General features: G+C 36.9%; 2 protein-coding genes and 1 pseudogene across 2 annotated transcripts in view; 1 reads left to right on the top strand and 2 right to left on the bottom strand.

Annotated features, from left to right (window-relative positions):
* Positions 1 to 3,290: 3,290 nt before the first annotated feature.
* LOC131331457 (uncharacterized) overlaps positions 3,291 to 22,317 on the bottom strand; it is a 75,813-nt gene continuing 56,786 nt past the window's right edge. The window contains exon 2 of the mRNA XM_058365405.1: positions 3,291 to 3,596. Within this exon, the coding sequence (XP_058221388.1) occupies positions 3,549 to 3,596 (48 nt within the window). The 3' untranslated portion in view covers positions 3,291 to 3,548. The remainder of the gene's footprint in view (positions 3,597 to 22,317) is intronic.
* LOC131331455 (uncharacterized) lies at positions 11,765 to 14,446 on the top strand. The gene is made up of 2 exons (XM_058365402.1): positions 11,765 to 12,718; positions 14,003 to 14,446. Exon 1 carries the CDS (start codon positions 11,923 to 11,925, stop codon positions 12,712 to 12,714), a length of 792 nt encoding a protein of 263 aa, XP_058221385.1. The 5' UTR covers positions 11,765 to 11,922; the 3' UTR covers positions 12,715 to 12,718; positions 14,003 to 14,446.
* Positions 20,071 to 20,164, bottom strand: LOC131331664 (small nucleolar RNA snoR100; annotated as a pseudogene).

Here is a 22,317-nt window from a genome sequence, read left to right as displayed (position 1 = left end):
GCTTTTATACCATTTTCAAAAAAAAAGAAAAGCTTTTATACCCGCTCCACAGTTTCCCGGTTGCCCTTTCAAAAAAAACATTTTCCTGGTTGAAAAAGACGCATAGGGGCCCGCCCGCAATCTATTTCCTGCACAATTATCGCATCTGAAAAGTCCATGAGTTGCGGATAAAAAAAAAAAAAGAGTCGATGAGTTCATACACATAGATACATACGCTGCATACATACGCATTTTGGAACTATATTGGGTTTTAAAAAAATGATTTGAATTGCTTATTTTGTTCAAACAAGTTGTTTAGGACCTCAATGAAAAATAAATTCTATCTGAAATAGGTAAAAACATATATGAACATCCAATTTTTCTTCATAAACTGTGCCTGGATTATGAAGCAAAATTAGATATTTTGTAAACATATTTACTGATATTGGATTGAGTTTATTTTTTACAAGAATTCTAAAAAATTCATTTTGAACAAATTAATTGGGTTGGATCAATTTTTTGAGACCCAAAATAGAAATGCATATATACACGATGTATGTACTTGTGTATATGTGCCTCTAGCAAAGAACATCATTACTAATAGCCCCATCCATAAAAAAATAAAAATAAAAATAAAAATAGCCCCCTCCATAAGTTTGCCTTTTTTGTTTTTTGAATCTGAAGTTTCCCATGATGTTTAACTAACAGAATTTGATGATGTAATCAAGTAATGTTCCGAAAATTTCAAGTAATGTTCCGAAAATTCCAATTTTGCCCTCTCATAATACTTTAACGTAGCATGACCAACATTGCCGGGCATGAACAAGTTTAAGGAACTACAAGTTGGTCGGTTCAAGCGATGGGTGTTTCGGTTTTTAGAAAAAGAAAGTTTTAAAAAAAGAAGGTAATTTCAAGCTCAAAAATTATATGTTTACGGAAATAATTTTTCTACCAATACGAATCTTGTTTGATAGATCTCATTGAAATCTTTTAAACGGTGCAAAAAAAACTATTTCTCATTTTCATTATATTTGAGCTTGAAATTACCTTTTTTTTGAAAAAAAAAAACGTTGAGAAAGAAAGCAGAACGGTGACTAGACATGCGTCTAGTTTCGTTCTAACTCCACGATCGTTTGTTTAGGAAAACAGGTTATTACAACAAAACCGCCGTAAGGCCCTGTTCTCTTGAATTTAACTTAAACTTAATTTAAATTTGGGAGTTGTTATTATTTGAATTTTTTTCGCATTTGTTAGTTTTGCGTCAAACTTTTATAGGTTATTTATTCGTCTCGACGAGAAGAATCGAAAAAGTAAATATTTTTTACTTTTACCCAAATATTTTGAGAAATAACCACTTTTTAGCAAAAGAAAATAACATTTTTGCACTGATTCAAAAGAATTGAAAATTTGAGCACGTAATATTTTTTTAGAATGTTCAATAAGTCTGATTTTGTTTTGTGTAACAGAGTTAGAGGTGAAGTTGGACGGGTGTTTGGAATGGACATGTGGCAGAAGGAAACGGAAATTCTAATCGTAACAAAGATTTGCAGGGAATCACGCAAGAAAAAACGCGTTTGGGCTCATTTCAAGTCCCACAAAAATCTAGAAAAATATCCATAAATAATTGAATATTATTTTATGGGGCCCAGTAAAAAATCATTTTCAACGGACATCGATAAGTATTACTTTTGGATTCATAGGTCGAAACTGCTCAGTTCGCCTCTATGAATCCAAAAGTAATACTTACCGATATCTATTGGAGCTGATTTTTTATAGAGCTCTATAAAATAAGATTAAAAATTTTTTGAATATTTTTCTAGATTTTTGTGGAACCCGTAATGGGCCAAAAAGCTTTTTTCATTGCGTGGTTCTCTGCAAATTTTCCTTGCGAATAGCAAGGCTCGGAAGGAAAAGGGTGGGACAGGGGACTCGGACAAAATTATTCAGATAGAGGATCTGAGAGCTATTCACTCAACTTTGAACACCAAACTCATTTAATATTCGAACACCTGATAGTCTACCAAAGTACCACCTAATCCAAAGCCATTTAGTTGAAAGAAACGACGAATTTTCAGTTCAGAAAAGCAATTGAAGGATTAAAGTTTAAATGTTTATGTCTAAAATCTAATAATTTATGTGAAAAATCGAATGTTTGGTGTCAAATGTACTATACCAAATCAATAAGTTTGTTATATGTGTATTTTTGTTATAATTGATAGCATTTAAGTTACTCTATTAGAGCATTCCCATTTTAATAATCAAATTGATATGGATAAACAAACTTAACAACAATGTTAAAAAAACACCTCACATTGTAATAAGCAAAGTTACAAATCTTTCAGCAAATAACCAAATTTCACTCATTCCATAACCAAACTTAACAACTTTTACCAATAACCAAACTCAAAACTCAATAACTAAAAAATACCCCACATTAGAATCATCTCATCGAGACGAATAATTTGGTGTGGTCGGATGCGTGATTGAAACTCGTTTGCAATTGGACATAGGCGCATTGCGTACTGTGGGGTTTTTTTTATAGGGATGCAAAAATAACCAATGTGGAGGTAAATATTGTTAAGTTTGATTATGAACTAAATGGATAATTAAATACTGACGTGACACATTTTGATTATTGATTTTGATTATTCTCGATGCTCTTATGATCACCCAAAAAAAACATTCTAGAGCCGCCACTGCTTTTACAACCTGATTATTTAAGCTCCTTGCAATATTGTTCAAAAAAAGCTCTGTAGAACATGGAAAAACTTAGACGTTTCATTGATTAATCCATTTACACTTAATTAAAGCACAGCAATTAATTAAATCTCTGATACTACGCTGAAGATTATACTCTAATATTGTTGCTTTGGCCATATGCTGGATTCATGGTGATGTTTAAATGATCCTCCACTTCATAACTCTGTTGCTGATGAGATGATCGATCGTTTATTTCTCCCTATATGGTGAATTCTGATGCAAAATGAATTTGGTAGTAGATGCTGTGTTGCTTCTCTGATCTTCCAATGACCAATATATAGCTTATAAGGACAATACTGCTTGGAGATGCTTTTTCCATGTTTTGGTGTTTGGATGATTCCACCTCTCTTGTGGCATGCTTCATTCAATTTCTTGTTGGATGTATTTTTTCTCCTTTTTACCTTTTTTTTTTTGGCTTCATCTATGATTCGAGTTTCTCTTGTATCTAGAGTTCTATTGCTTTAATGTACCATTTATCGAGTTCTAATAAAATTTTGTTATCTACAAAAAAAAAGAAAAATTAGATCGCACACACAAAGGAGATGACCTAATTAAATCCAAAAAAGAGACTTGAATATGAATATGTTTAACTTCTTTCTCACATGAGATACACAACTTAAAAATATGCCAAGTTCCCTACACAACTACTAGCTAGTATTGCATAAAACACTACTCATTACAACTTTTGACACAAATTTAGACATAGATGTCCGCACAGAATGACATAACTCAAAATGAGTTCGGAGTAGCAATTCCAAACACGAATCCTGCACAAATGGAATCCACACACATGCACATGCACATCAACATCATCGCAGAGGAGGCGGCGGCGAAGAAGTTGTGGTCAATAACAAGGCCTGGAACAGAATCGCAAGAGCAGAGGTGATAAACGCCAAGGAGGACCATCCGAAGCACCTCGTTATTACTACGTGCAGCCGGGAGTAATTGCTTTTATTTCCCGTTCCGTTGTCAGTGCCATGCATCAAAAGGGCGGAGAGAGAAGAGGTGAAGGCAAAGAGGAGAGAGAGTACGAACGCGTGGAAGGTAGACAGAGGGAGGTAATTGAAGATAACGGTCGGAACAAGGGAGGTTCTCGTTCCTCCTCCGCCATCACTAGTACAGTCGCCGCCGTTCTCTTCTGCTTTGTATTCACACGGAAGTGTGATGAGAATTGCTGCCATTGAGAAGGAAATCATCAATATGGACTCGAGATGGTTTCTCGACAAGAATTCCATGCAGCAAGTCTTTTGGGAATTATGCATTCTTGTTATAGCATTAAACTAGCCCGACTCCATATTTATACCAATGTGTATTCTTTATTTTTTTTGTCAAACGGAAAATCATACCAATGTGTATTCATTAGATTCCTTTTGAATTAAGTTTGGTAAATATTTTCCCAGAGAGGTGGTATTCACACAGACAAACGGTGCACAGATCGTGATGTGGGGTTCATTATAGGTTCACACAAATAATTCGAGCCGTTCATTAAATTTGAAACACTTTTTCAAAGACTCCTGCAAAAAATTAGCTCAATCCGATATCTAAAAAAACTCGATCTAATCATCTAACTTTTCATTCAACTTTGAACCTGAATGAAAACTTATATGATTAGATTGAGTACTTGTAGGTATTGAATTGAACTGATTTTTCACAAGAGTTTTTGAAAAAATGTTTAAAATTTAATGAACGACTCAAATTTTTTCGTGTGGAACCTACAGTGGATCTCATTTTCCCTTGACGCACTTTACTTCCCCTCTTTCTCTACCCCAGTCTCCGACCTCCCAGGTTACACCACACGCGCGCACACAAAACCAAGGTCATTTGACTCTTTTTTTTTTTTTTGAAAAAAAGGTCATTTGACTCTTTACTCTTTGTTCTCTTTGCGATTTAAAAAAAAAATTCAAAAATTCCCCCTAGATTTCATCTACTCTCAATTTTTCTCTCTCTATCTCTCTCCACTTATAACCCCTATTATTTTTCAAATTCCAATCCAAACAAAGCATTAATTTCTCTAATTAAAACTCCTTTTCTCTCTTTTTTGTTTTTAGCAATTAAATAATTACAATTATCTCATTTTGTAATAACAACAAAGAAATTGTATTTAAAGGTAGATGCATGATGGTGGATTTCACCGTGCGTTTATTGTAATAATCTGAACCGTTAATTTTGTAGAGCTTGCATAATAGCATATCCACGCAAAAAATCAGCTTGATCGGACATAGATAGGTTTATCAGAAATTGAATTTTGGTTTATAATTTTATATAATGGAGTATAAATCAAAATTCAATGCTTGATATACCTATCGGCTATCGGTGTCTGATCAAGTTAATTTTTATATGTGGATATTATTTTGCGGGCTCTGTAAGATCACGAATGATTTTGAATTACTATAATAAATGCACGGTTGGTCCACAATGGGATAGTGGCATGACGGAAAATCCATGATTTTCTCCGCCAACGTAAACCATTTTATGCTATGTTTGGATGAGTTTTTGAGAAATTTTTGAGGGTCATAAGTGGAGCGAGAAATAATAATAATGATTGTAATGAGTGGAGAGAGATAGATAGAAATGAGAATATATAATGATTGGAAATATAAGTAACGAGTGGAGAATAATGATTGAAAGTATGGGTAATGAGTATTTTTTGAGTTGAGAAATTTTTTTAAAGAAGGAAACCAACAAGGCATTAAACTCATAAAAAAGTTTTAGAAGAAAGAAGTTGTAATGTTTCATGTAAGAGAGAGTATTTATTTTTTTAACCAGAAAAAAAAGGTGGGAGTGGACAACCAATATAACAACTCCCTTGAGTGTGACCATAGGGGCTCTCTACCCACTATGAAATGTTCGGTTCAAGCCAAACCTACTGTCCGAAAGGACAGACCGTTACCACGGCACCACCTAGGTACAAGTGGATATAATGCTTTATCCCATACCACCTGCCACTGACAAGGCTCGAAACCGAGACCTTGCCTGGGGATGAGGGGCATCAGCCCACCAGGCTACCACCCTCGAGATAGTATTTATAACGCGAGAGAGAAGACAAAATGTCGGAAATGGATTCTTTGTTAAGGAGTAGTCGTTTAGAACTTTTACCGACAAGATTCCATGTTTGATTGCGATTTTCCTTCGTGTAGTCCCCCTTAAAACAAATAGCGCCTTAAAATGCGGCTATAGTCTGTTTTATTTGTTTATATCTTAGAGATATTCGGCCCGATTTAGGTGCACTTCAACTGATTTTAGGGGATCAATTCTAACACTCAGTAAACTCAATAATAGTCTATCTTAAACATCCTCTTGTAAAATCTTGATCGTTGTGAATAAAAATTTGGAAAGAGAGCTAGTAAAATTAAGGTACAATTAAAGAAATTTTTGAAAATCCTCCTGTAAAATTCTGGAGAAGCCACTGAAAGACTATATTCATTTTCCACCTTTTATCTTTGATAAAATGTAGCCGAAGTAAACTCAATAATAATCTATCTTGATAAGACATCGACAATCTATAGACTCTTATTTCATGCTATCAGCTTGTTTCTTCATAGCAAACAATACCTTAATAGTTTAAGTTGGGTAGGTTCCAACATATAGTTCTTGATTTTTTATAAGTACCTCATAATCCTTATTTATAGCCAATCAACTTTATATAATTAGCATGTATTTCAAATCTTGAGGTCACTGGAGGTTTGCCCAATTGTCAACTTCAGAATCCAAAACCTCATAGTATAAGTTGGGTAAGTTCCAACATATAGTTCTTGATTTCTTATAAGTACCTCATAATCCTTATTTATAGCCGATCAATTTTGAAAAATTCTAAAATCAGCCCAATAGGCTGACAATAATAAGTGTGTGAATGTGTGTTAAAAGGTGTAAAAAGTACATAAAAATATGTGTTTTTCTTGTCTTCTAATATATTTATTGTTAGCCCAGTGAATTGACAATAGCCAGACTGATGTATTATTAGCATGTATTTCAAATCTTGAAGTCACTAGAAGATCGCTCAATCGTCAAATTCAGTACCCAAAATTTGTGAGGTATGCAAATTGACCCAAACGGACATCTGGCTATAAAAAAAATTTAGCATGCATGTAAATCTACATGTTACTGTTGTTTCCTTAAGCACCTCATAATCGTTACTTGAAGAAACAAGGGGATTTTGGACGCAATTGCTAACGTCAGTGCACATGCACACGCGTTCCATGAACCGCGTTTTGTGACAGAAAAAAACTGAAAAAAGCAAAAGTCCCCGGGGGGACCCACATGAAAGGAAATGTGATGAGGCTCTGGGGTCCTTTTACCTTGGTCCCTCAAATCAAATCCCGACTTTAATTGGAGTAGTAACAAAGCAAGGAAGATGCGTGGAAAAACCTCAAAGCGTAGGGACAACGCTAACGAGTGAGGACCACTGTACACAAAAGTAAAGCAACCCTAATACCACGTTACCCTGTTCGGTTCAGATTTCGAGTCAGTGTTTTTATTAACAAAAATCACAAAACACATAACGTTATTTCATTTTCACTGGTAAAAATGCTTTCGGCATTTTCACATTTCGTTTTCACTTACGAAAAATTTGTCAACAAATACTTTTTTTTGCTAAAGTAATTTTACTCACAAACTATTAACAACTTATTTACTATTGAAAACAACTTGACATTTCTTAACAACTTATTTACTACCGAAACACTTAACAACTTCTCCACTTCAAATAAAAATATACAAATTTTTCACTACTGGAAACACCCCTGAATAGAGATAGATAAAGTAAATCGTTTCCACTAACGAAAAACTTGTCAACAAATATTATTTTTTGCTACAGTAACTTTACTCACAAACTATTAACAACTTATTTACTATGGGAAACAACTTGACATTTTTCAACAACTTATTCACTACCGAAAATACCTAACAACTTCTCAACTATAAATAAAAATATACAAAATTTTCACTACTGAAAACACCCCATAAATAGAGAAAGATAAAGTAAATTAACATGACAATTGAGGATCAAGTACGACAATCATGTCCTTCATAACATAAGTATTCAAACTCTTTAAGATGAGCATCAAAATAAATCTAACGAATAAGATGTCTATTTAATTTCTTCTTTATTAGAAACCGTGCACAAAAATTTTGAAAACTCAAAACGAGCAAGGATTGCGAGGTACGAGTACTTGGCTGTTGATTTGCGGAATGACGATGAAATTTCCACTTGAGGCGGTTCCATGTACCTTCGGCCCGATTACTGCCCCACTCCCCAATCTGCTTCTTAATATTATAGAACTAAAAAATACTCCCTCCGTCTTATAATATTTGTCCGGTCCGCATAACGAGGACGTAAAAATAATATATTTTTTGCAAAAAAAATTTAAATTTTTTTCAACAATTCAATAGATATCGATGAGTTCTTTTAATTTATGAAAAAAGTTTAGATTTTTTCTTGAAAGAAATGCATTATTTTTAAATCATCGTTTTGCGGACCGAACAAATATTTTGAGACGGAAGGAGTAACATAAGATAGTTCATTTTACCCATGTGAACGATCAATAGTTTAGTTTTTACGTCGTTTGCAAATGATGTATGAATTAGGTTTGTGGAATTTGTGGAAAAAATAGATTTTAGTCGTTTCGTTGGATGTACGTTAGAATTCAAAAATTCTAGTAATAAAAAATCATTTCAGATTTTTTTTTTTGTCATTTTTGTTGGAATTTCTTGTGATGAATAAGTTAAAAACAATGAGAATTGATATTCGTGCTCCCTTTTTTGATACAGACGCTCCACTTTTAACGTGATGTTACTAGTAAGTTCATGAACAACGTGAAGCGTTTGCATCAAAAAATGAAGCGCGATGCTTGACGATTTTCTAGTCCTAAATTAATGGGTTGTCCCAAGCGTAGAGCGGAAATCGACGTAGCACAATATCCTATAAAAGCGGAGTCGAATTCACATAGACGGTGATGTGTGTTGACTAAAAACTCGGGTTGTTACTGATTAAACTGGCACTTAGGTAGCCACCCATTGTCGATTGATTAGGATTTAACTAAAACCTAGAAATTGATTGTACTTTTCAAATAATTAAAAGAAAGGTACGATCATAGGGTTCATAGCACTCACAACCAGACTGGATTAACTTGCTCCATTCGGTATTTTTAAAAACGTTCAACTTTTGATTGAAAAAGATACCCCGCAAAATGCGAGACCCTATGGTTGCCGTTTACTCATGCGCAACGGAGAATGAGTTTTGAATCCCTATTCTCCAGTTCACATGGGCTCCAACAATGCCCGGGTTCGTCTGTGAGAAGTATTTTTCCAATCCAAAATTGTCTTTTTCATTGTTTGAAAATAGGAGCAGTGTCCGAACTAGTCACAATGTGCTAATCACCCCGCGACCCTACATATACGACTACTCACTAATCATTGCATATGAAATAAAAGAAACCCTAATCTGAAATATGTTTTTAATACGCGAGATGAAAAATAAATAAGAAATATCAACTAATCAAATATCAACGAATAACTTTTATAAAGAACTGAAATTAAAACGAGTTATCGGATTGTAAATAATTGAACAAAGCTTCAAATAAAATTTGAGAGAAAAAGGGTTCGAAAGAAAACTATCGGAACAAAGAATTGCCTTGGCAGCCCCGCCCTCCGTTCTTGTACTGCGTTCCAGAAGTCTTTGACGGCAGCCCCGTTCTCTCTTCTTTTCCGTGTATAAAGTGATCCCCTCGTAATGAAAACCGTTGATGCTCTTTTATAATCTTTTAGGGTATATTTGGTTGGATGGAATCAAGGTTTGAATGGAATAGTCATTCCAATGACTTACTTATTTCAATGTTTGGTTTACTATTGAATAATGGAATGATGATTTCAAATGAAATTACTATTCACCTTAGTAAAGAAATTGTCATTACATCCAAAAAATTAAGGAATTGTTATTCCATTTCTTTGTTACACCAGAATTACTAGTGACACTCCAATATTCACTATTGTCACTCCAAAAATTACTATTGCCACTCCAAAAATTACTATTACCACACTATTTCATTAGAGATGAGAATGATTATTTCTAAGCACAACCAAATATGAGAATGAGAATGATTATTCCATTCTCAATTCTTTCAATTTTATTCCATTCTTAATTTCATTCATAATTACATTCTATTCCATTCAATCAAATGCACATTTAGTGCCCACCGTGTAAACCTCATGGGCCCACCTTGCAAAGAATGTGCCAATTCCTTTTCTTATTTCACGTTTCGGGCAAAGCCCAATTCAGTCATACCAATTACTACAATAAAACATTTACTTTGGGCCCACCAAATACACGTGTGAATTGGAATATTTTTCTGCAACCCATTTCACTTCAAAGTTCAAACACCGCAGTGCTGCGGAGGAAAAATTATATGGCGCAATTTGCGCTTCGATCGGCAACTAACGTATTAAGCTTCCAAACACTTACAGTACACAAACTAAGCATGAAGCTCCGATTAACAATATAAATAAACTTAACAAAGACAAATTAGGAGGCGCTAATGTGAACATTTACGCGCCTATCACGCGAATATCAATTTCCAAAACGATCTATTAATGGTAATAGATTGTTTTTATTCCGGATGGTCCAAAATTTATTTATGGAACTTCCGTAATAAAGATTTTCTCTTGGATTTTGATTTTCGCGCTCCATTTTTTACTGATGGCGCTTAAAAGTGAAGAGCCATCAATAAAAAGTGGAACGTAAAAATCAATTTTCTTTTCTTTTTTATCTTATATTCTTCTTCTTCTTCTTTTTTGGTCTTGAAAATTCTCACCGCGGGTCGGGGAGCCCTGATCCTTGTTCCTGGCAGGGTCGTCGGAGACTCGGAGGCTTGGGGTGATTTCCCTTTCGGAAAATAGGTTGGGGATGGACGATATTAGGACTGAAGATCCGTCCCCGATTTCTCCCGTTGCCATCTCTAAATATAGAAAGTCTCTATTTAGGGGTAGGACTGTAAATGAGCTGAGCAGCTCGCTCGTTCGGCTCGGTTCAAAGGATAAACGAGCCGAGCTCGAGCTCGATTTTTCGGCTCGTTTGATAAACGAGCCGAGCTCTAATCTAGCAAGGCTCGGCTCGAATAGGTTTGCGAACAGGTTCGTCTCGGCTCGAAATATATAGGTTCGGCTCAGCTCGGCTCGAACATGTCAATATATAGGTTCGCGAACAGGTTTGTCTCTGCTCGAAATATATAGGTTCTGTTCAGCTCGGCTCGAATATGCCAATATTCGGTTTGACTCAGCTCGTTTAGCCAATTTTTCAATATCAAGGCCAAAAAGTTGATGAATTCGAGTCGAGTCGTCTCGTTTATTCCAGACCGAATACTAACGAGCCGAGCTCAAGTTTTGTACATGTTTGTCGAGCCGAGCTCGAGCCGAACTTTTCCGGCTCGATTCGAACTCGAGCCAGATGAATTCTGATCGAGCTGAGCTCGAACATGCCAATATTCGATTCGATTCAGCTCGTTTACACTCCTATCTAGGGGTGAAATCGGTTCATTTTGGTTTGTTTATGACAAATTTTGCAACCAAAACAGGTAAAAAAATCGAAAAAACCAAACCAACTGTAAAACCCCGACTATAAAATAAGCCGTTCGGCTAAATAAGCCACTTGGTTTATTCTTTTTGTCTTTATTCAATTTTTTTTTCATTTGTTAGTTTTTTGTCAATTTTTTGGGAATTATTGTTTTTTCATGACAAGAGAAATCTAAAAAGTAAAAAATTACGATCGAAATCCATTTTTTTATAATAAAGACGAAAAAATTGGCTTATTAACTTATTTTTGTCTTTATTCAAAAAAATTAGGTTTCGATCGTAATTTTTTACTTTTTAGATTCATTTCTTTATGACGAAACACTAATCCTTAAAAAATTGACGAAAAACTAACAAATGTAAAAAAAATTTAAATAAAAAAAAATATCACTTGACTTATTTAGTCGAACGCCAGACCGAACCAAAATATCTAACAAGACTCAACGCGGTGGAAAAGCCCCGAAGTAGCTGGGAAACTTTCGTGACACACTGCGTAACCTGTCTACCCCCTATAGTTATAGTATAACCATGAGTCCAAAGTTTACTCCAATAAGAAGGTATACGAACAAGTTCCATTAGTTGTTTTCATTCATTATTAGTTTTTTTTTTTTCTCATAATTAGAAATGATTACAAAAATTGCCACGCATAGGGTTCTCGTTGTCCTTCTTGTGTTTTTTTTCATCATAATAATTAGAAATGAAGGTTGCTGTACCAATGGAACCATTGAGGTTCTTATTCCAGATCCCCAGTCATCATCCATCCCTTCAGATTTGCTGAAGACGCCCTCATCGGTGACTGGTGATCGCGCCCCTCTCGATGTCGTCGATTCCGAAGACGACAATAATGATCGCTGCGACGGCAGCGATCATCAGGCTACCACGGCCTGGATCTGTCGAAACCACTACTTTACCGACCAATCTCCTCCTCCCGCCGTGACTAGCGGGATTACCACTGAGATACGAACGGAGGGGCGGGAGGAGGAGGACGACGACGACAAGGATTCCTTCACGTTGGGGGATACACTCGTCGGCCTGACTTTCGAAGCCGCGGTTTTTCTAATGGTTTCCAGTTTCCAGCCACGCGGTAATTCGTCCTTGTTAGCTACTTGGTCTCCATCGTGGTCGATGTCTCCTCCTCCTCCTCCTTCCTTGTCGTCGTCGTCGGCCTCACTTCCGATTACTATGGCTTGGGTAGCCATTGTATTCGGTCTCACAGTTAGTTTGATAGCCCGGATGATGTTGCGGAGAGGACACACAACGGCAGCCAACGTCTGTAAGTACGCCTGCATTCTATCAGTTGCGGTAGCATTTTTTTCAATGACCTCTGTGTTTGTCGCCGATCGCTTTGCTTGGGTGCTGTGGGTCGCGGGCGGTGTTTTGTTGCTTGTGTTCGCTTATTCCATCTCCCGAAGATGATGAGGTAAAAATCAGACGAATACCTAATTCCCTTCTCTTGTTTAGTAATTGTTTCCTATAGACGAATACCTGATCCCCTCCACACCCCCCCCCCCCCCCCAAAGTCCCTTTTGAAGTCTTCCACTGAGTAGAAGGTGATGGTTTCCTATTAACATAATCTTTTGCGTCGGATCCCTCTGAACCTCCAAACTCTATTCTAAGAACCCCTGACATCGATTTAATGGCTATGTCTTCAGACACTAATCTGCATCTAGATTTGATTTCCAAATCTTCTCGACTTCCCCTTTTTTACCGAGTAATTATTCAGCAGTAGTTCGGGAGCACCGCCATGTTAGAACCATATATTGATGTAGAATCTATGCAATTAATCGTGCAACCCATGAGGATATCTGCTTGTGTAGTGGTCTGGAACACCACCTGTTGGGTGACTGAATATTTTCACTGTTTTACCGTCTGCACAAGGCACATTATGCAGTTCTTGCTTTTTTCCTTCACAAGCCATGTTAATGAATTGGTTTTTTGGTTTTGCTTTCAATATCCTAAATTACGTGCGTTGTCTTACATTTGCTTTCCTTTTTGGTTATGTGCAAAATGCTGTGAATTTACAATACAAGAGCTATGAATTTAACTTGGATTTTAAGGGTTGCAGATCGTGCACTCTCAAATAACGAGTTTGTATTGTAGCAATTCTTGCAAAGTTAACAAAGTGTTGGAAAAAATTTGAGATCGTAAAAAGCACATACTGGTAGAGGTGGCAATCTCAATCCAAAATAAATTATCCGTCCATATCTGTTCACTTACAACCTATTTAAATCCACCCGTTTCAGAGTTACCCATATATATATCCACCCGTTTCATTCAGTAGGTTATAATTGGGTTACATTGTTAAATTAAAGCGCATTTTACAAAACGGATATTCCTGAGTTACATACGGGCTAATGGATTTTGTACATTGAGTTAACGTATAAGCCGACTTTCCTCTTCGGCAATCCTCTCAACAATCCATTGCAGACGATCTTAAACCAACAATGTCTGACAATCTCGATTTGGTCTTCATAACTCTCTTGATACATCAATCTTTGCACAGAAAAAAGTAGTTTTTGTAATGAATTAACTATTAAGATTATGGGACGAAGAGACTATTTCATAAATTTCCATTTTATGTAAAGCCAACAACATATTAGATTGTGCTTTTCTGCAAATGAGAATCGATCACCTTTCTTGCTTTATTTGCCTGTTAAGAGTTTGAGATTATCTAATTACTTTCTTCCACTTTTTTATGGCCCAGGTTTGATTTCGGGTGTATCACTCCATCGGAGGCGAGGAGGTATTCTGGCATGGGAGTGAGTCTACATGCATGTTGATGGATGGTAAATATGGTAGCACGTACAAATTTGGTGGGACTAATGTCATAATTCCTTAGATGTCGAGGTATAGCTCACGGGTTGAGCTCGCTCCCTTTAGAGCTTCTCCATCTACCAGGTCGGGAGATTAAATCTCACTAATCCCTCCCTAGAATATGATAGCCATAGAATTCGCCTTGTCTACAAGGAAAATATAATAATCCCTTGACTAAGGAACTACTAGCAAAGTTTTGTAGAGTTACAACTGCTGTTTTTCTTTTGGTGTTAAAGCATAGTGGTGTTTTCGAGTCTACGTTGGAATTGTTGTTGTGTATGAATTTTGAAGTGTATGGACCTTCAGCATGCAAATATTAACATAAATTATCTCCCTCTCTGGCGATTTACCACATTTATTAAATTACATATATCAGTTCTATAACAGTCGCGGAGCATTATATATCTACTTTGATGAGACCTAAATTCGTTCTTAGTTATTGCAAACGTATAAGCAAGGGTGGAACTACCAAGAGACTGGGTTGACCTGTAGCCCAGGTCTAGTCCCAGAAAAAAAAAATTATATTTAAAAATTGGAGTCCAAATAATTTTAGCCCAATCTATTTTGTTTTCAGTCCAACCCACCATCCCATTCAGCCCACAAATTGTTGTTGTGTATGAATTTTGAGTGGGTCTGATGTTCTTATATATGACAACCCACCATCCCATTCAGCCTAGTATAAGTTTTAATGAGTGCTGCGATCAAAGAATAAAAGTTGATAAAACGAACCGATCTATGAATTAAGTGACAGATATTGGACTTCTCTTCCAAGAACATGGAGTTATGGTTGTAGGATCTCAAATTCTGAACCCTTGGGCCGTATCAGAATGGCCAATAAAGGGTTATAATAGTTTACAAATGGTGGAAAGACATAAGATGGTTCAAGAGTACTCTTCAACTGGTACCAAATAGGTGGTGGAAAAATGTGCAAGCATCTAATATGATGTGGAGAAAATAGATATGAACAACTTCTTCGAAATGATATTGTTTGCGAGTTCTTATAGTGCTACAGTTATACACACATAGAAAGTGATCATAGAAATGCATTTTGACTTTCCTTGGGAGGAAAATGGGCTATAAAGAAGAGCCAAACTTCTATATGAAGTTCAGGCGACATTGGATTTGGTCAAGGTTCTGATTGACTTCTTTGGCTCGCTCGTTCTTGTCCTTTCAGTCATGCCTCGTCTGTTTTCTATTTTTATGTTCTGTTCTGGAGATGTTTATGGAATACTTCTTGTCAAAATGTAGCCATCTTAGGTAATTGCTACTGATCTTGTTCGGCTTCACATTAACGGGGAGATTGCAGGAGAGATGCCTTTGAGTTCTTCAGCAGTCAATGACTCCAATTCGAATGGTCTAAGAAGTATATATCTTTGGCCAATGGCGATGATGATGGATTTGAGGGTTATGTTCACAGTTTTGAATTCCTGCCTTAAACATCATCTACCAAAGCTCACTTTGTCCCACTTGGAGAGGCTTGATCAAAGGGGAGCACGTGTATAACTCTGGCACCAAGGTTGCTATTAGAAGTGGCATCAACACTTCCTTTTGGCACCAAAACTGGACTGGTCTTGGCCCTTTGAGGTCCTTGATCTCAGGACCTCTTCACAGAGATGAATCTAACCTTACTTTAGAGATGATTGGGGTACAAATGACTGGGACCTCTCTAGAATTTCGTTTACTTTTCCCTCTAGCATTCTCACCCACATGTTCCTCAACCCCAGAGGTTGGATCCCCAACCGGATGTCACTGTTTGGAATTCCTCTCCTAATGGTTTTTCCCCCTCCAAATCTGCTTGGCTTCTCACTAGAAGCTTTGTTTGCACTCCTCCTTTTGATAATTGGACTTGGGTTTGGAAAATTAAAGCTAATCCCAGAATCCGGAATTTTTTTTGGCTTGCTGCCCAAAATAGACTCAAAACAAAGAACCTTCTTTTCACGCGAAATATTACCCAAAATGATCTTCGTGAGATATGTAATGCTGACAGAGAAAACTCGATTCATGTCCTTAGGGATTGTCACGTGGCCATCAGTGTTTGGGAAGGTGTTGGTATCCCTAACAGTGTGCTTCCTTTTTTTTTTTCCTCTCCTCTTTGTCTTTGGCTGAAACTAGACTGTGAAACAAAAACCATACACCGATCAAGAATTCCGTGGCGTGTCATTTTCCCTTTTATCTGTTGGAACATTTGGCTTCTCAAAAAAAAAAAACCCTCTTTCAGAATGAACCAAATCGGGCCAGAGAACACTTTGAATCCACCATTGCTTCTTCATTTGCTCTGGCAATTGATGGAATCATATCGCAATTTCAGCCTTGGAATCTCGAAATAGAAATACTGTGCTTGTGAAATGGTGCCCTCCTGGCACGTCATTTTTAAACTGAATACAGATGGTGCATGCAAGAAGGACCTTACACAAGCCACAGGAGGTGGTTTAATCAGAGATGAAAAAGGAAGCCAGATAGTTGGCTTCCACATATCTCTTTGCCAAATGACAGTTTTGGAAACAGAGTTATGGGCTCTTAGGGATGGACTACAACTTGCTTTCAACAAACAACTTGTTCCCATCTGTGTTAAATGGATGCTCTGGCAGTCATTCAACTGATTATGGGTCCAAATCAACCCCGACACAAACTAAACAATCTCATACATGAATATGATTGCAGATGTTTGATGAGACAGTAGGGAGTGGAAAAGATTGACCATGTCTACCGCGAAGGAAACATGTGTGCCAACTTGATAGCTAATATGTCATTTAATGATGCTTTAGATTTTCATTTATTTGATGTTGCTCCGGTTTGTATTAATTCGCGACTTTGCGAAAACGCAAATGGTGGCAAAGTTAGATTGCATTTCGATAACGTTTTTTCCTCTGTAGGCCATCTATCGTTATACTAATTTTTTCTTTGTTTTCTTTCTGGCAGTACTAATGATAAGGAAAGGTAAGGGCCGTCCTTTCACAGTTTACAAGAGGTTGGGCACATGCGAATTTGTTGCAAGAACAATAGCTGAATGAGCCAAATTTTTCTTCTCGTTTTGGATTTTGTCCTCAAATCAAATGACAACAATAACTGAAGATCACTGTTTAATCGTGAAAATTTTCTCTTTTGCTATCTAAATACTCAACAAGCAAAATAATAGAATTTGAGAAACAATAAACGATGAAAACAAGGATATACGTGAAAAATCCTAGATGGGTAAAAAATCACTGCAAGGAATCAAGCACCATAGAAAACCATCATGAAGTTGCAAGTAATCTTATCCTATGATTTGAATCCTCATAATCGCTCTAAAACCTACCTGTTGAATCCTCGTTTGCAACACCCAGTGTTTGATTGCCATCGCCTTGAATTCTCAAACCTTCCGGATATTTTTCCAGAAATCCACCGAAAGCAACTCTGAATATTTTGAGACAAAGTTTGTGAAGGAGAAGTCTGCCACGTGTACAATTGGTTCTCAGCGGCCACGTCTTTGTGATTAGTTAGAGTAATTGGGTTGTTGTAATTAGTGGGAGGATTAGCTGAGAACCAATTGTACACGTGGCAGTCTTCTCCTTTACGGTTATGAGTACATGTTAGATTGAAGCTTCCTTATTCACACTAGAATTTTCTCTTCACAACCGTGTTATTAGCTTCTCCAGAAATATTTCTACCGAAAGCAACTCTGAATATTTTGAGACAAAATTATGAATACATGTTAGATTGAAGCTTCCTTATTCACACTAGAATTTTCTCTTCGGAAACCGTGCTAGTATTTGCTTCTCTCTTTTTCTCTGTTTTTTAAGCCCACGGGAAAGTCTTTTTTGAGTAAAAGACTGCTATATTCTGTTAAGAAAATAGAATCCCACATTGCTTGAGAGTGGAATGGGTGATCACTTAATAACATCTGGAACCTCTCCACTTATTGCCAATTGGTTTTGAAATGGATATAAAGTTTCTACATGGTATCAGAGCGGGGCCCGTTCCACCCCACATTTTAAAAATTAATAATCTACACCCCAAGATGACAGACCAGCACAAAGGCTGCACGATGATAGGACCCAAAAAGTGGCCACACGTGACAGACCTCAAATGCGATGATAGGACCCAAAAAGTGGCCACACGTGACAGACCTCAAATGCGGCTGCACGTGAGGGGGGATGTTAAGAAAATAGAATCCCACATTGCTTGAGGGGGGATGTTAAGAAAATAGAATCCCACATTGCTTGAGAGTGGAATGGGTGATCACTTAATAACATCTGGGACCTCTCCACTCATTGCCAATTGGTTTTGAGATGGATATAAAGTTTCTACATATTCCTCTTGTGCCCTAGCAGCCAACAAAAAAGTTACTATTTATATTAGCAATAAAAAGTGCAAAAACCCATTGATTACAAGATCGATCGCCCAGTCGATCTGTTTGCTTCCAGCTTTTGCACCATTCAATCAGATTGTTCCGATTGATAACTCGATCAATCCATTCTAGATGAGCTCCCTCCAACCAATTAATTTGAACATGAAGTCATATTGCCTTCGGGTCCTTCGATTCAATCACCTTAATTAAAGATAAAGATCTCTTCCACTCTAATCCTATACAGACTGGTTATGTTTAAAAAAAAGAAAGAAATTACTACTCGATAAAGAATGAGATACAAAAGAAAATACGTGTTGTCTCACTGAAATTGCCAACCAAAATATAGCGCCATTTTTTGGAACTTACAAATAGCAACCCAAAAACCACTGTCTTATTGAGTTCTGGACTGGGGGAGCTGCTATCCCGGCCGAAGGGACCCCGCTCTAGTCTTGCTCCAATCAATGATCGGAAACGTTTACTTTGTAGAGCTCGTCGAGTTGAACAAGTATGCAAAAAATCAACCTGATCGAATATCATTAAGTGCCTGTTCGGAACACATATAAGTTGCAAATAATGAGTTCTAATGGATTTGATCCAATGCTTCAGATCTATTTTTTTCAAGACAAAAAAGTTTCGATTAAACACTTAATGATATCCGATCGAACTGATTTTTTTACATACTTGTCCAACTCGACGATCCCTACGAAATAAACATTTCTAATCATTGAAGTGAGGTCGGAGCAGAATCCCCTCAAAAGGACAACAGCACTTGGCTGTTGATTTGCGGAACAATGATATACCCCATCATGGAAATTTCCCTTTGAGGTGGCTTCATGTACCTTCGGCCCGATTACCGCCCCCTCCGCAATCCACTTCCTATTATGAAAATACTCCCTCCCTCCCAATTTACTTGTTTTAATTCTATTCTAACCGGATAAAAAAATTAGTTATATCTTTAAATTGGTAATAAATTTTATATCAAATATGGATCTTGTTTGATAGATCTCGATTTGTTCTATAATACAATATTTTCAAAATCACCTAAAATATTATAAATTACAAGATATAATCAATTGAAAAATAGTACGAACTCCAAAAAGTGACAACTAAATTGAAACGGAGGTAGTAACATGCTGTCATTTTCCCATATGAAATGTAGTATGAATTAGTTGTGGCCGGAATCGTTGAAAAGTTAGATTTTAGTAGTGGTTGGTTGACTGTATGTTAGGATATAGATATACTATGACTCCCTCACGATAAGGGACGGAACTAGAATTTATCTTAGTAGTGGCGAAATGTATATTAAAAAAATTAAAAAAATAATTTATAATTTTAATAGTTATCGACTCTAGAAAAAATTAAAATAACATAATAAAAACTATAGTAAATGATGTTTTTTCATTTGCACTTGGTGTATGAAAAAATACTAATTTTAATTTTGGATATCGATAATGCCACTTCAATAACGACAACAGAACCCATGTAGTCCCCAATCATTAGGGGTATGAGCGGGAGAGGATTGGAGTCAGACCTAACTTTTGGTAATATGTATAAAACGGATGATCTCAGAATACCACTTAAACAGTAGCCTCCCTTACCTATTTTGCTGCAGAACCATACCCCTCCCTCCCCCCCCCCCCCCAAATCAAAGCCAAATGACATCAGAGAGTGCAGGCCTAGAGACCCAATTCAATTTATGTGCACATTGTCATGTTTCCTTCATTGATGACCAGACCATTGGTATGCACAAAGATAATGACACTCCCTAAATTTATAATGTCACTCTCCAAATCTCTATATGGATTTCTCAAATTGATAAACGCACTCACTTTTAGGAGTAACATTATAGATTTGGGGAGTAGCATTATAATTAAATTCCCTTAATTGTTTAGGTTAAGTTATTTTAGAGTTAAAATTAATGTGGAGTTTTTTTTCTTAATTACACATCATCATTTATATTATTTCATTTTGGCCCATTGAATTTAGTTTTAGAATACTTTTTTGGGTCTCATTTCTTGAAAAAAAAAATTGTAGTAAGATTTATGACTAGTATATAATAAAAAATAAGAAAAAAAATCTAGCAATGGTAAGACTATATAAATTGAGGATAAATTTTTTTTTCACATATAATAATTGAGTTTTCTAAAATTATTGTCGTGGCAGCCGTCGGTACTAGACCCGGTCCCATCCTTGCTCACAACACTTATTAACTAGGAAACATGAGAACTTGCCAAGAAACTAACCTACGGATAAATCCTATAAATACTCTTGACCACGTAATCTGTGTCTTATCATCATCATCCGGAATGAAAACGGCCATGATTGCCGTCGTCCTCGTTCCCTTTCTGGTGGCTGTAATCTCGGCAGCAGCAATCGCAGGTTGTCCCCTACTGCAGGGGACCGATGGATCTGATGAGGTTCTTATTCCCGACAACCAGTCGTCAATCCCTTACGTTGTGCAGACGACGCGTTCGTCGTTGACTGGTGATGGCGCCCCTCTTGGTGAAGTCAATCCTGACAGCAAGGATGATGATCCCTGCGGCTGCTACGGTGATCATCAGTCTCCGGCCGCCGGGATCTGTCCAAACGACTACGTTGCTGGATTTCCGCCTCATCATGTCGATGTTCAGATCGACGCTTGTCCTTGTCCTTGTCCCGCCTTGACTATTGGGATTACCACTGAGATACGAACGGAGGAGTGGGTGGAGGAGGACGACGACGACGTCCCCGATGACAAGTTTGGGAATTCACTCGTCGGCCTCACTTTTGAAGACGCGGTGGCTCTGATGGTTTCCAGTTTCCAGCCACGTGATGATTTGTCCTCATTTCTTAACACCATGGCTCGGGTAGCCATTGTATTCGATCTCACAGTTAGTTTGATAGGCTGGATGTTGTTGCGGATAGGCCACCCAAGGGCAGCCAATTACTTCCGTAGGTACGCCGGCTTATTCTCAGCTGCGGTGGCGTTTTTTTCAATGACCTATACATTTGTCCCTGATTGCCTTGCTTGGGCGGTGTGGGCCGCAGCCGGTGCTCTGGCGCTAGGGTTCGCTTATTCCCTCGCCTTTGGATAACAAAACCAGAGTATTGTGAAGTGAATTAGAACATGAGGGGACGGTATCCTAACACGCCCCAGTGATTGTTCCATGTCATCTATCTATCTCTCTCTCTCTCTCACACATCAACCGTTAGTTATTTTCTCAGTACTACTCCCTCCGTCCCGTCCCGATTTATTTGTCCATTTTCACTATTTGGAATCTCTTACAAAATTATCTATATGTTTCAATTCATAATATTTTTTTATATGCAATATAGATCTTGTTTGATAGATTTCAATTAGATCTAAAATATGATATTTTCTTAATTATGTAAAATATTATAGATTGTGAGATATAGACAATTTTTTAAAAGGCACGTATGTCAAAATTGGACAAATAAACTGAGACGGAGGGAGTACAAAAATTACTGATGTATTTTAGTACCGAGTAGTCATGAATGAATGCATAGAAGAAAACGTGTCTCCTTCACATAATGATAGAGCTGGCAATCTCAATCCAAACTCACCCGTCCATATGTATCTGCTCGCTAACAACCTGTTTAAATCCACCCCTTCATTAAACGGGTTATAATTGGGTAACATTTCTATATTAAAGCCCGCTTACAAATAGATACATATGAGTTCCAAATGGGTTAATGGATTTTGTACATCGGGTTAACGTGTATTATTTTCTCCGTCCCAATTTGTTTATCTCTTTTTTGACCTTTATATATGTCTCAAATTGACTGTCCAATTTCAAAATCAATAGATCAGATTATATAAATTTCCAAATCAATGAATCAAATTCAGTTTTCTTATTAAGTTGAAAACCAGAGATTGG

Source organism: Rhododendron vialii, chromosome 6a (assembly GCF_030253575.1).
Source record: "Rhododendron vialii isolate Sample 1 chromosome 6a, ASM3025357v1".
NCBI classification, from domain to species: domain Eukaryota; kingdom Viridiplantae; phylum Streptophyta; class Magnoliopsida; order Ericales; family Ericaceae; genus Rhododendron; species Rhododendron vialii.
Note: the sequence above shows the minus strand (reverse complement) of the source record. Positions and strands in the feature narration are given on the sequence as shown.

Bases quoted from the DNA above. Each gene is read 5' to 3' on its own strand.
- LOC131331455 (XM_058365402.1), top strand. From the start codon at position 11,923: ATGATTACAAAAATTGCCACGCATAGGGTTCTCGTTGTCCTTCTTGTG.